The sequence below is a fragment of the Solea solea genome, chromosome 14 (assembly GCF_958295425.1).
Source record: "Solea solea chromosome 14, fSolSol10.1, whole genome shotgun sequence".
NCBI classification, from domain to species: domain Eukaryota; kingdom Metazoa; phylum Chordata; class Actinopteri; order Pleuronectiformes; family Soleidae; genus Solea; species Solea solea.
This window is the reverse complement of record NC_081147.1, coordinates 22,667,291-22,680,256: the sequence shown is the minus strand read 5'-3', so window position 1 is coordinate 22,680,256 and position 12,966 is coordinate 22,667,291. Positions and strand designations below refer to the sequence as shown.

Here is a 12,966-nt window from a genome sequence, read left to right as displayed (position 1 = left end):
ATGTCATATACTTTAAGACTTTTACTGAAGTAATATCGTAAAAAAGTGACTTCAACTTCTACCAAAGTCATTTTCTGGTAACATACTTGCACTTTTACTCAAGTATCCCCTTTAAAGTACTTTATACAAGACTGATTACATGTGAAAAAAGACATTAAATTTAAGTAGAAGGTATAACTGAATACACCCAACAACACATATATGTTCTATCTAATGATACTTTCATGCTATAAATTGACTTTGTTCATATTTAGTTATTATTATTTATGTATTTATTTATTTATATCTTAACAAGTGAATCAGTTAGTGCATTTCAAAATAAGATCAAAAGCAATAATTGATATATATGATGCACATGCACACACTGCCATCATAATTAGGCTACAATAAGAAGCTGTTAAAATTAAACTTTTATAACATGAAAATGACCATCGAATACTTCTGTCCTTTATTTACCTCCTTTCTTTTATTTTGTATTAATATCGTAGTTGTTTAATATTAATTTAATTGGAGAAACCACTGGCTTCTGTACAAAAGACAACATAAATAGATAAATGACATAATAATAATGTGATAAATGCATTTGAGCAGCTCGTCTAACGTTATTATGTTACCAATTTATTATTTTTTTAAAACATTGTCGTATCAAAGCTTGCTTTTCACCCACGTGACATCACCTGAGAGTGATGACACTGGCTGGTCACAGGTGCGTGCGTGTCAGTGTCTCCTCGTGCGTGCGTGCGTGTTGATTCCTCCGCAGTTGTCTGAATGAAAAACCAAAGCTGCTGTGTGTGTGTGTGTTTACATTTCCTGCCACTTACAGCTACTTACTGCGTATTACTGCAGCTCGCAGTGTGGTTACCAAAACACGGCGTAAACTCGTGCTGCTCTGCTTGACATCACAGTGATAGGCTCACACTGGCTCACACTGGCTCACTCTGTTGGAGAACTGGCAGACACTTGTATTTATTTTTCTCTTTTTCTTTTTCTCCCAGCGTGCTGCAAAGTCCTGAGCCCGCCGGGTCACTTTTTTAGGACAAAAGCCAATAAAAACCGAGAGAAGAAGGGGGAAAAAACCTTCTTGTTTCTGCTATACAATAAAAACTATGTGATGATGATGCACCACCATCGGCCTTGGGTGGTTTCTAAAAGAACAGCAGGGTGTGTGAAAATATCCAGACACTGTCAGTGTTTTGTTTTTGTCTGTGTTGTTTTCACACGGCACCCTGCAGCACCACACTCGTTTCAAACGTGATGCAACTTTAAATAAACTTTAAATTTTCTAATAGAAGTCATATGTTTTTTTTGTCTAATAATAAGGTGGTGGTGGAGGAGAAATAGAGGCTCTTTTGTGCCCCACTACAAGTTGAGCTTAAGCTTGTTTCCTGACCCCAGAGGCAGAAGATGTCAGGATGAAGAGGTTTTTCCACTGGCCACTAGATGGTATAATATATGCACGCAACAGGTTTGCGCAAGGTCACAGCAGCAGCAGCGCTGATGAAGTCTCTTCAAATCAGCCTTAGACGAGACCTGGAGCCGGAGTTTATCTCGTTTTTATTATTATTATTTACCGAAGAGCTGTGTGTATGTTTATAAGTGATGTGCAAACATTTTTAAACGCATGTCAATTATTTTTTATTTTTTTAAGTTTTCATTTGCGCGAAACACATAAAAAGACAGATTATTGTGATTATTAATATTATTGTTTTTTATTCAGGTTTGAAAATATAATTTAAGTTGAAGCTCGGTGAAACCACGTTACATCACGTGTCTAAAACTAATATTTTGCATGCGCGCATGCAGCCGCAGCACGTTCACACTCAGAGGAATCATAAATATTAATATTATTATTAATCATCATAATCATAAAGCGTAACGGTAAAATAAAAACGAGGTTAAAAAAGAAAGACCAAATCTACATATGTAGCAGCCAAACCTCTGTGAGTCGAGGTTTTTTTTCAAATTTAAAAACACATTTGTTCAAAAGTCAGAATAATGATAATAATAATATTACTACTAATAAATTAATATAATACAGTCGCTAACATAATTTACCACATGCCTGGATCGTTCTATTTAATAAAAGCTCGTTTCATTTTTAAAGGCTGCTGAAATAATTAAATATACTGTAAATACATCAAGATAAAAACGAGAGAAAAGTCACATTTCAAACCTAAAAATGAGAAATAAACAAACGAAACAAACAACAGCTTAATATATAAATAAAATAAAACGTTACTAGTCTGCGAGATGTCGAAGGCTGTAGAGAAGCTGTGAGATTCCACGCAGGAGATCGGAGCAGAGCAGAGGTCATGATCCACATCTGCAGCATCCGACAGATGTTTGTCCACTTACAGCCGCGCAGAGTCACAGCTGAGTGTGTGTCTGACCACGCTCGTGTTTTATTCTCCACGTGCTGCAGATAAACACTGAAAATTAACGACCTATAATTTAACGCATGCAAAAAAATACGTACCGGGAATTTTTCACTCTGATGTTAAAGTTGGAAACGTTTTTACGCACAGTGATAATGATGAACAACAACTGAACAAATGTATTCCAGGTGTTCCACTTCATTTCACAAATACGCATCAGTGTGCACGCGCCGAAACAAACGTTATAACCTGTTAACAAATGTTTCCTTAATTTAATTAAAGGCAGTTTCACTTTAAGGAGAAAAGCTTTTGATGAATTGACTTGTATCTCATAGAGAATCGACGATAAGCAGTGGTTTGGTTTGGTTTGGTTTGCGCACAAACCGAGGCCTGTACCTGGTCATGAAGCACTGTCAAATTAAATGAGAGAGGTCACTTCGATGAAACTAAAACGGATTTAAATAAAACGTAGACTGACGGAAGGAGTTGGTAACAGACGGTTACGCGTTGGTTTGTGTCCAAAAATGTTGCCAAAGGGAAACAATATAACAAACTCCCAACAAACCTAATGAAGGGTTACGGTTTTTTTCTTAAATTGACATCCGTCCATTCTTGTTCTGGTGCTTAATTCGCAGTGATGAGATTTGAACGTTTATTTAATTTTTCACGTTCTTGTGTTGCTGCTAAAAAAATCATGAGATTTCACACTTTTACGCACGGGACGCAGCTTTTCCCTGACTACAGGGTTTTTAACCAAAGCTTAAATGTATACATTTCCGACAACAAATAATCATAAAACCCTCAAGGATCAGAGATCCTAATTAGACACGCATAATTATAAGCAGAATCCACGCAGAGATTCAGTTTGTTCTCGTGTTTTGGATTAAAGTTTCCAATGGAACACACGTGTGTTTTTGCAACTTTCATCATGACAGTTTTGCCTCCTGCGAAAAAAGCGTCCACGAAACTTTTTTCTGCCCATCCGGTTGAATTATGGCGTGACGTCATTTACAGTGGCCAATCACGACAGAGCTTCCCTCCCTTTTTGGGCCAATGGGAGACGACGAGCAGCGCTTGTCAGTCACAGGTGAGGGTGGACGTTAGAAAAAATTGGGTGAAAAGAGCCAGAGAGTGGAGCGATCCCGGGCTGATGACAGAGCTGTACGGAGGAGCAGCATCGTGCCTGCGGATGTAGCAGGAACTTTCCACGGCTTCTCCTGCGGGGATGCGACCACGAACCCACTGTGGAGGGGAAAAGTTAACAGCCACAGCAGAGCTCCACGAAGGGAGGAGACTAAAATGTCCATGAAGTGACTTTTACTCCACTTATCCGGGCCGGTTATTTAGTTAACTTGAAGACAGAGGAAACTTTTTCTTTTTGCTGCAGTGAAAATGGCCGTTCGTGGCAACTCGCTGATGCCGTTCTCAATCCAAGCCATCCTGAACAAAAAGGACGACAGCCGACACTTGCCAGATTTGGACATGTGTTTCTCCAAGTCTGCGTGCTGGAAAATATTTGGGGAGATGAACGGCGGGTCAAGGAGGAACGACGGTGAAGCGTGTGAGCCGATGGACCAGAAAAACTACGACTCGGACTCGGGACTCAGCGACGACAACGACAGCAAGACTCCGGCCACGTGCAAGTCGGAGAAGGACGGGGACGCCGCGTCGGATGTGCCGGAGGAAAGTGTGCAGGAGGAGACGGACCATGAGTCTGCAGCTGCGGAGAACGCAAAGAGCGACAGTGAGCCCAACAATGCCACTGGTGAGTCAGACCGAAACACTCATATTTATAACCTTAAAAATAACAATAATAATAATAATAACAATAAAAATCTGTAGCTCTTTGATTTGACGCAGTACGTAAAGGATTGCCTTAAACGTCACTCTCTTGATGCTGCACGTTTTATGCTGCTGTGGGATCATAACCAGAGCCATGATTGTGTTAGTGAAGAATATCACGTCTGTTTGCAAAACTTCTCCACGCCCTGCTAACTTTTACGCACAGAAATGTGCAATTTTTACGCACAAACTATATGCACCTTTTACGCACGGTCATTATCAGACAACACTGTCTAATCGTTCGACTTTGGCACCACCACAAAGTTGTGTGGTTTTTTTTTAAATAGACATTGAGAAAGAGAGTCGTTACACTCTATGTGAAGCTTATTCGTGCCTCGTCGAAAATACATATTTTTTATTTTGGATTTACGCACGTTAAGTGTCAGAAACTGTGTTGAATCGAGATGTACTTTCTCAAAACAATCGGTTGTTTTTGCAGATCACATGATTTCATAACATCCAGACACATTAAGACAAATGTAACGCAGACATTGAAGCACCCACTCACTTTGTGTGATTTGTTTATTATGTATTTGAAAAAAAGTGTTCGTCAACAAACGAAAATAGATACATTCTCATAGTTCCACACAGGGCCCCTTTCTCGTTGTACAAAGTGAGTGTGTCCATGTGCCTCGGAAAATGTCTAAAAGTTGCAGCACTTTTGAGTCATAGATGAATCCCACATCAACGTTCAGACCCTCATGTTCAGTTTCTGGTGACTTTGTCCTTGAATAGTTCTCCCCGCCAGGTTCACGTCTCTACCTTTTTGATCGGATGGTTCACATTTTCAAAGCAATCAGATTATCAGCTAGGACTCCGTTTATAACAAAAACACTCGTGAAGGCGCTTTGTTTTATTCTGTGTATTGAAGACTGCAAATGCTGAGCCACGTCAAAGTTTATCTGACTGTGATTATGAGTAACAGATAAACACAGGAATTCACTTTCATATGCTCTGTGTGTGCGCGTGTCTCCTTAGACTCCAGCACGTTGGACGAGAAGAGCCAGGATCAGCCCAAACAGCGGAAAAAGCGCTCCAGAGCCGCTTTCTCCCACGCGCAGGTCTTTGAGCTGGAGCGTCGCTTCAACCACCAGCGGTACCTGTCCGGGCCGGAGCGCGCGGACCTCGCGGCCTCCCTGAAGCTCACAGAAACTCAGGTCAAGATCTGGTTCCAGAACCGTCGCTACAAGACGAAACGCCGCCAAATGGCCGCCGATCTGATGGCGTCCACCCCGGCGGCCAAGAAAGTGGCGGTGAAGGTTCTGGTGCGGGACGACCAGAGACAGTACAGCCCGGGAGAGATCCTGCGGCCCCCGCTGCTCTCCCTGCAGCCGTCCTACTATTACCCCTACGCCTACTGCCTCCCTGCGTGGACACTCTCTGCGTGTGCGGGGAACCAGTGAGATCTCAGTCATGACTGTATTTATTCAGATCCTATTTTTTACTGTTTTTTTTTTTTTTTGCTCCCAGGAAATCAAACAAAATAAACTAAACTATTTTTTTTCTTCTGACAAGAGGAGGAGGATAATCTGCTCAGCGGTCTCTGGTTGAAGTGCATCTTCGTTGCTGTTCAGGCCAGAGCAAGCGTTTTTACGCGTCTACATCCTCAAAAATGACTCCTTATTGTGAGTTAATACAGAGGATCCCCGATACAGACGATATTCTACACGATTTAAAGAATATAATCCTGAATATCTGAGCTGTGAGAGGGTGGAGCGATAAGACTGGACCTCTTTTTAAATATCAGTATGTTAAACTTTGAGGAGAACATCAAAGGCAAGGGATTCCCCGAAGGACACCTGAAGCCCCCCACACCCGGACCCGGACCCCATTTTGTGACCCTGAGGCCTCCACAGACTGAAAGTGTGTCACCTTTTGCTGGTTTATATTTTTTACAAGCGCCTTCCTACCTCTGCAGTGATTGGAAATAGGCATATTCCATTGACTTTTCAAATAACTGTCTCTGTTACAGGTTGTGTGTGTTTTTTGTTTTGTTTTGTTTTTTTTTGTTTTTGTTTCATTGCTGTGTTTGTAAAGGTAAGATATTTCAGCACTTTTGAGCATATGCATTATTACATTATTTCAATGTATAAAAAAAAGAAAGACATTATAGTTCGGATATTTTGTACAGTGTCAGACTGAAGAGAGGGTGGTGTTGTTGTTGTTGTGTCGTTGGTCTGCAGTGATCGTGTGGCAGGAAAACAGGATAAATTGTACATGTGTTAAATGACAACATTAAAACATATCAGGCATTACCTCCGCTTGAATGCAGTTTTATTTGTAGGCGTTTTATGCTGGAGTGTAATGCGGGGGCAATGGAGGAATTCTATTAAAAACTACTCTAATAAAACAGTCTGATTTTATTAATAATTGTAACACATTTGAGTTGGATATATATTGTCTTATTTCACGTAAAGCGCTGGTTAATGGTGTAATAATAATATTTTTTTTACTGAACGCTGGAAATACACAGGACACATTTAATATTTACTGCTTTGTAATAAACAAATAACAACTATTGCTTATGTTTGATGTTGATGCATAAAACCATAGTTATCAGTTAAAATAACAAATAGTATGTTTCCCTGCTAAACAAACTGAAACTGGCCTATATATCAATAGCTGATTCAATTAAATCAATCAATAAATTAGTTAATTTTTCATTTTCTGCAAAACTTTACTGATACGATATTCGTATTTTTTCTACAGGAAAACGTCTCTCCCAAAAAGGAAAACCTCTTGGATTCAAGTATTTAATTTCCTCTTCCTCATGTTGGCCACCATGACTTCTCTCCCAAACAACACCTGTCAAATAATGATGAATAGCACTGTGATTCTCGGACAGGGTAAACTGACAGCTACCTTTAGGGCTGCATGTCAACACAAGGAGAGGGGTATTCCGGGGTTAAGGAGTCCGTGTCACTGCGCTTAAATATAAACCAAAGAAGCGGAAAAAGGAGGAGATTCTCGTTTTCTGGCCTCTGAAAATAGCAACACTTGTCTATGTAACAAACGTGAAAATGCCATTAATGTATAATGGGCATATAGTTCACTCTAAATTGAATTATTATGGGAGTATCGGCTTATTCTGTCTGAGTGTAAAGTCTGGGTCGGACATCACAGACACCTTCTCACTCCCACTGATACTGTAGGTTTCTAAAATGGTGTGGGCAGCGTCTCACAGTTGTGTGTGTGTGTGTGTGTGTGCATATACAGCATACATTTAGTCTACCATATGTAAAGTGGAGGTCACTGAGTCACAGAGGTGTCATTTATTGGGACCCAAATGTGAAAATAGTCCAGTTCAGAGCTGACAGCCGCAGTGCGTAATGACACTCTGCTTTTGCGCACTGACGCCTCTTACGCACGGACACGTGGGTTGACGTATATAAGGGTAAAGGCGAGGTTTTGTTTGATCAGTGCTGCATCTTTTTTTTAACCCAATGTAGTGAAACCAGTCCTCCTATACTGACGAGCGGCCCATCTGTGTTCTAAAATCTGATCTGCTTGATGCAGGTATATACATATATAGCGTTGCCATGCCCCCGAGGCCATGATCTCCAGCGGCAGTGATGCTCCTCATTGTCTCCTAAAGGACAGAGGAGGATACTGAGGAGTGGACCGTCCCACATGACTTCCTTTCATACCTGCATGTGAAGATATCTGATATAGAGAGACATCGCTTTGGCTGTTTTTTCCTCTCTACCTGCGTTTGATGAACTACAAATACCCTCATCGGTGTACATTAGCCTCATTCCACCGCATGTTTTTTTTTTTTTTTTCAAACTTTACGTTGGTTACGTGGGAAAAGCACTTGGTGTATTTTGCTTTTTTAAATTATGCTGATTTTATGCACATTTTTTGGATTAACTGGATTTTGAAAATTAAAGGTGAGACCTCTGAAGAATTGATGTTTTAAGGATGTTTTACGCACTTTCTCGTCTTATTCAACAACAAAGGAACAGCTATTTTTAATCTCATGGTGTTTTCAATGCAATTTTGGGACTTTTTTTAACCTATTGTGGTGGGAAAAAAACATGGAGTTATAATGGGCTTGAACTTGACTTTCAACAGACGTTTTTTAGTCCGCCTGATTTAATTGTTATTCGGGTTTTCTCGCTGCTGTCGAATGATTATAACGTTCTCTCCGATCAAAATGTGGTTTGCGTGGCCTGAACTGATCTTCGCCATCTCGCATCCAAGAGCCAAGGACAATCCCGCCGCGCTCTTGACTTCTGTGCTGAGCTGTAATTATTCGCACTTGTTGAGACTCTCCAGCTGTTGATTTATATCAAGTTACAGAATCAATGATAGAAAATTGGCGTTTAATAGACACGCTGCACACGCACAGAGACGTGGACACGTGAACTATTTTAAACTCGACCTAAATTAAGACTTTTGAGTCAGTTCGAGCTCCTCTTTTATCACTTAATAGGTTGGACGTCTGTCTTTTTTTGTGGTTGACAACGTGAATGGAGTTCTTTAGTCAGAAGTCAGAAACACAGCAGGAGTTCACGGTTTTCCCCCAAAATCACGCTGCAAAAATATCTTTTCATGAATCTCGTGCCCATTTGGTTTTAATACAGACTTCATTCTCAATGTTATTTAATTTAATATTGTCAATGCCCCCGTGAATTAAGGTCATGCCTAATAATCAACAGGAGGTTAATTTACGCACTGATAGGCCTATATTATTATTTTATATTTTTTTAATTTGACCAATAATTGCACTTGTTTTAAAACAGGCCCAGTCGCATATTTTATATAGTCTACTGAGTGTGTTGTTTTGTTTTATTTCATTAAAAATTATCTTTGATGAAGCAACTTTTGCAAAGTGAAAAACCTTTATAAGTCAATTTAAATGTGACTATATGATATGATTTTATGACAAAATCATCAGGATAAATAATTACACATATGGGTATTTGTATATACTGTATATAAAATTGTGTTAAATCAGTATCATATTCCACATTTTTCATCAGAGACGCTCTCTTCTTCACTGGTGTGTCTAAGAAAAAAAAATCATCCACTAATCACCTTCAATCACCCTTCAACATCCCGATCGTCTCCACGGCAACCTCTAAAAAACAACAACAATGAGACTTCCGGTTTGAAAGCTGTCAATCATACCCCCATGAGCATTTCTTTACAGGACGACACGGACGTGACTGACACCCACTGCCACCTGCTTCAAAGTGGCCCAGGTGCGAATTCCTCCTCGTCCCCCATGTTCCAGCGACATCCTCCTCCCCGTCTCCTGAAGCCAAATGTGAAAGACGAGCCATGATTCAGGTTCAGGTTCTGTTTTTTTTTAAAACACCACATGAGGTTTTTGTGTGTGACAAAACCTACACACAAATAAGATTTCATACCAAAGAAAATTCCATGACAGAGTGAAACATTTCACTAGAATTGTGTGTAGATTACTGAATATTACAACTCACAAAAGGGTGTATAGTTAAACTTTTTATTTGGTTAAAAACTAATTCCACATATTGTATTCCTGAATGTACAAAAATCCAGTGTCCTGTTCTACAGCCTTGTGTTTAAGACTTTATTATTAAATTGAATGATATATTATTTATAATCCTAACCCTAACCCACACTGAATACTTTTTGGTGTATTTTGGTTCCAATCTAAAAAAACAAAGAGGTATAGGCTGCATAAAGTATAAGTTCCGTCCCCTTATTGTGATTATGGAATCTATAGAGAATAATTTTACAAATTAAAACCCTATTACCCTAACCCTAACAGTTATTGTTACCAAATAACTGTATTTAAAATAAACAAAACAAAATAATATCTTTCAGCCAATGCCCATTTGGTCAAAACATCCATGTTGCATTCACAGCTGGTAACAAATACTGATATATCTGAACTGTGGCCGACTGGGAGACTCTTGAGCTATAAAAAATAAGAAGGTCTTTCTATATGAACAGGTCTGCTGAGGAACAACTGTCCATAATGGTTTACTGTGATGTAAAATCCTTAAAGGTGCTGAAACTGAAACTTTTATTTAGACTGGGAACTGTGTTTTCATTAAGGTGAACCGAAATCATCATATATAACCTTTACAGTTACCCATAATGCCTGCGTGTGTCCATGTGTGAACTGAATGAAAGACAGCCCAAAAATAGTAGTATCATAGTATATCACCTGTTTGGTAGTAACCTACCATAATATCACACGTTTATGTCTATTCATGGAGGAAATATGACAATGTTTAGTCAATAGGAATTCTAGACAAGGTGCAGAACATACATAAATAGACTATTTAAGTTCAAATGAAATGCTATTGTGTGCACAAGTATATAAATATAATCTATCACGTGTTAAAATGCTGCATTCAAACATTTTTCTACCAGAACATTTTTCTCCAAGACCCACAGACACCACAACAGCCTCATATTCAGTCTGTATCATTTTGACTTCATCTGATGAATCACAATCTTTGACATTTAAAGCACCAGAGTAAAATATAAACTTAATCTGGTCCACATGCTCCAGTTTCTAACCTTGTGTTGCAGAGGGACTATATCACATGCAAAGTTACCTCCAATGAGTCTGTGTGTCTGTTAACACATGCAAAAAAAAACCCTCAACCAAATAGTGTTATAACATCATCTGACAACTTTTGTTATTAAAACATCAGTGACTCGGATTGCTGAAATACAAATATTTATAAATATTATTATTATTCACATGAACTAGTAATGATTACTTTTCTTTACATTTATGCTGTCACATGACTTTCACTGTTAAATATCAATCAAAAGTCCAGTGACTGTAAGTCGTTTAAATTTATCAATTGACTTTTTTAATTGACTAATTCTGCCTCACGACACAGTGTGGTATCAAAGGTTTTCTGTCTCTCAGAAATAATGAAGCTTTCATTCACAGAGTGGGTCAGAACAAGTCCACTCACACTTAGAAGAAAGTTGATCTGGTCACGTTTGCCACCACCAAAGTCTACAATGTAGCAATATGTGTATCAAATGTAAAATAACTCATATTTATTCTTCTATTCCTAATACAAATAATAATAATAATGAAGTGTTGACACACACACACACATTCACATACATCAAGTCAGCATCGTGATCAATGAAACAAGATGAGACAAAATGCTGTTGATGATTCTCTGTTCTCTGATGATTTGTATTTAAAATTGTAATTTGTTTATTTATTTATTTATTATTATATTATTGTGTACTTTTAAACTATAGCCATCAAAAGTACAATGTTTCCCTCTTAAGAGTTATTTTCCAAAAGTAGTTGTTCTGCTTCTGTTTTTAATATAAATATATTTCATATTTGTATACACACAGTAGTTACACTTTGACCCCTGTTACTATGGCAACTGCAGCGCGTCACATACGGGACGCAACCACCACCACACTGGCGCTGGCTGGGTTTCCGGTTCTGTTGTAGCAGTTTTCCCCCATGATAATGCTCCGGTGTCCGTGGCGCCAGTGAAAACAGGGACAAACTGTCGTGACAGTTGACGAGCTTTTGTCTCCTTTCCGGTTAGATATTCGCTCTCATGTTTTGGTTTTTTTAAAACCGTGTAGAGAGTGTGTTTTTGCCGCAGCAGCAGCAGCAGCAGCAGCGCGTGAGTGTATGACGCCGAGCAGCAGCAGCAGCAGTCAGTCGGTGTTGTTAGCAGAGTCAAAATGGCGTCGGTTTCCCCACCAAACGCTTGTCTAATCCATCTGTGATTATCCTCGTAGACACGTTCACACACCGGGGGGGAGAAGCTTGAGAGCGTTTCGGGTTCATACAGCGACACAGTCGAGGCACATTTATTTCATTTATTTCATTTATTTCAGCGCCATGTCGGACTCGGAGGAGGAGAGTCAGGACAAACAGCTCAAAATTGTCGTGATTGGAGATGGTGCTTGTGGGAAGGTAAGTCTCTCCCTGTCGCTGTCTCCCTTTCTCTCGCGCACACACACGTATCCTGCTTTTCATGGTAACCGTCTCGTGCACCGTCACCATGGCGACTGACGCTGACCTAGCTTAGTCAGCTAACTGCTAATAACACGATAGGCTAACAGTCTCTCTCTCTCTCACACACACACACACACACACACAAGTGAGGACCCTCATACGTAAATATAACGCAATCCATAACCACTTACCTTAACCTTAAACATTACAACTAAGTCCCTAACCCTGAACCTTAAGTCTAGCCTTAACCCTAAAACCAGGTCTTAACCCTGAAAAAGCCCTTTAAAGTTCTGAGGACAGGCCAAAAATGCAAAAAGTCCTTACTCTGTATGATTTTATTTGTTTTTTTTGGGACAACATACAATAATATCGCTTTTTGGGACTAAAAGCACTTACAATAAGTTAATCGTGGTGAATTTCTATTATCCTGTTGATCGTGAATGAAGGAAAACATCGGTATTTCACCAGCATTCAGTGCTTGTTGTGATCTGTTTCTTAATTCACCATCTATGAACTTATTAAATCTTTATTCACTTAAAATACGTATCCTTTCTGCGATGTTTCTGACCACTGTAAGTGCAGACAGGAAGCTACACCTGTAAATCATATTAAAACACATTTTTTTTCCTAATAATATCGTTAATCGCATTACTTTTGGCCAGGGATAATCGAGACGTAAACTTTTAAAATCGTCCCATTCCTAGTCCTCACAAAGCTACTCATACAATAACACACACACATACACACACAAACTGTACATGGTGAAACAACATCTAATAGTTAGACCCCGCTCAA

General features: G+C 39.4%; 2 protein-coding genes across 3 annotated transcripts in view; both read left to right on the top strand.

Annotated features, from left to right (window-relative positions):
* Positions 1-2,477: 2,477 nt before the first annotated feature.
* On the top strand, positions 2,478-6,735 carry nkx3-2 (NK3 homeobox 2). Its single transcript, XM_058648980.1, has 2 exons — positions 2,478-4,140; positions 5,196-6,735. The coding sequence occupies exons 1-2, from the start codon at positions 3,768-3,770 to the stop codon at positions 5,618-5,620; spliced, it is 798 nt and encodes a 265-aa protein (XP_058504963.1). The 5' UTR covers positions 2,478-3,767; the 3' UTR covers positions 5,621-6,735.
* A 4,878-nt stretch (positions 6,736-11,613) lies between these two features.
* Positions 11,614-12,966, top strand: part of rab28 (RAB28, member RAS oncogene family) — a 28,488-nt gene continuing 27,135 nt past the window's right edge. Inside the window, exon 1 of one of the 2 annotated variants that reach the window (XM_058650392.1) lies at positions 11,614-12,129. In XM_058650392.1, the coding sequence (XP_058506375.1) occupies positions 12,055-12,129 (75 nt within the window). In that variant the 5' untranslated portion in view covers positions 11,614-12,054. The remainder of the gene's footprint in view (positions 12,130-12,966) is intronic. The other variant, XM_058650391.1, reaches the window with a different exon arrangement.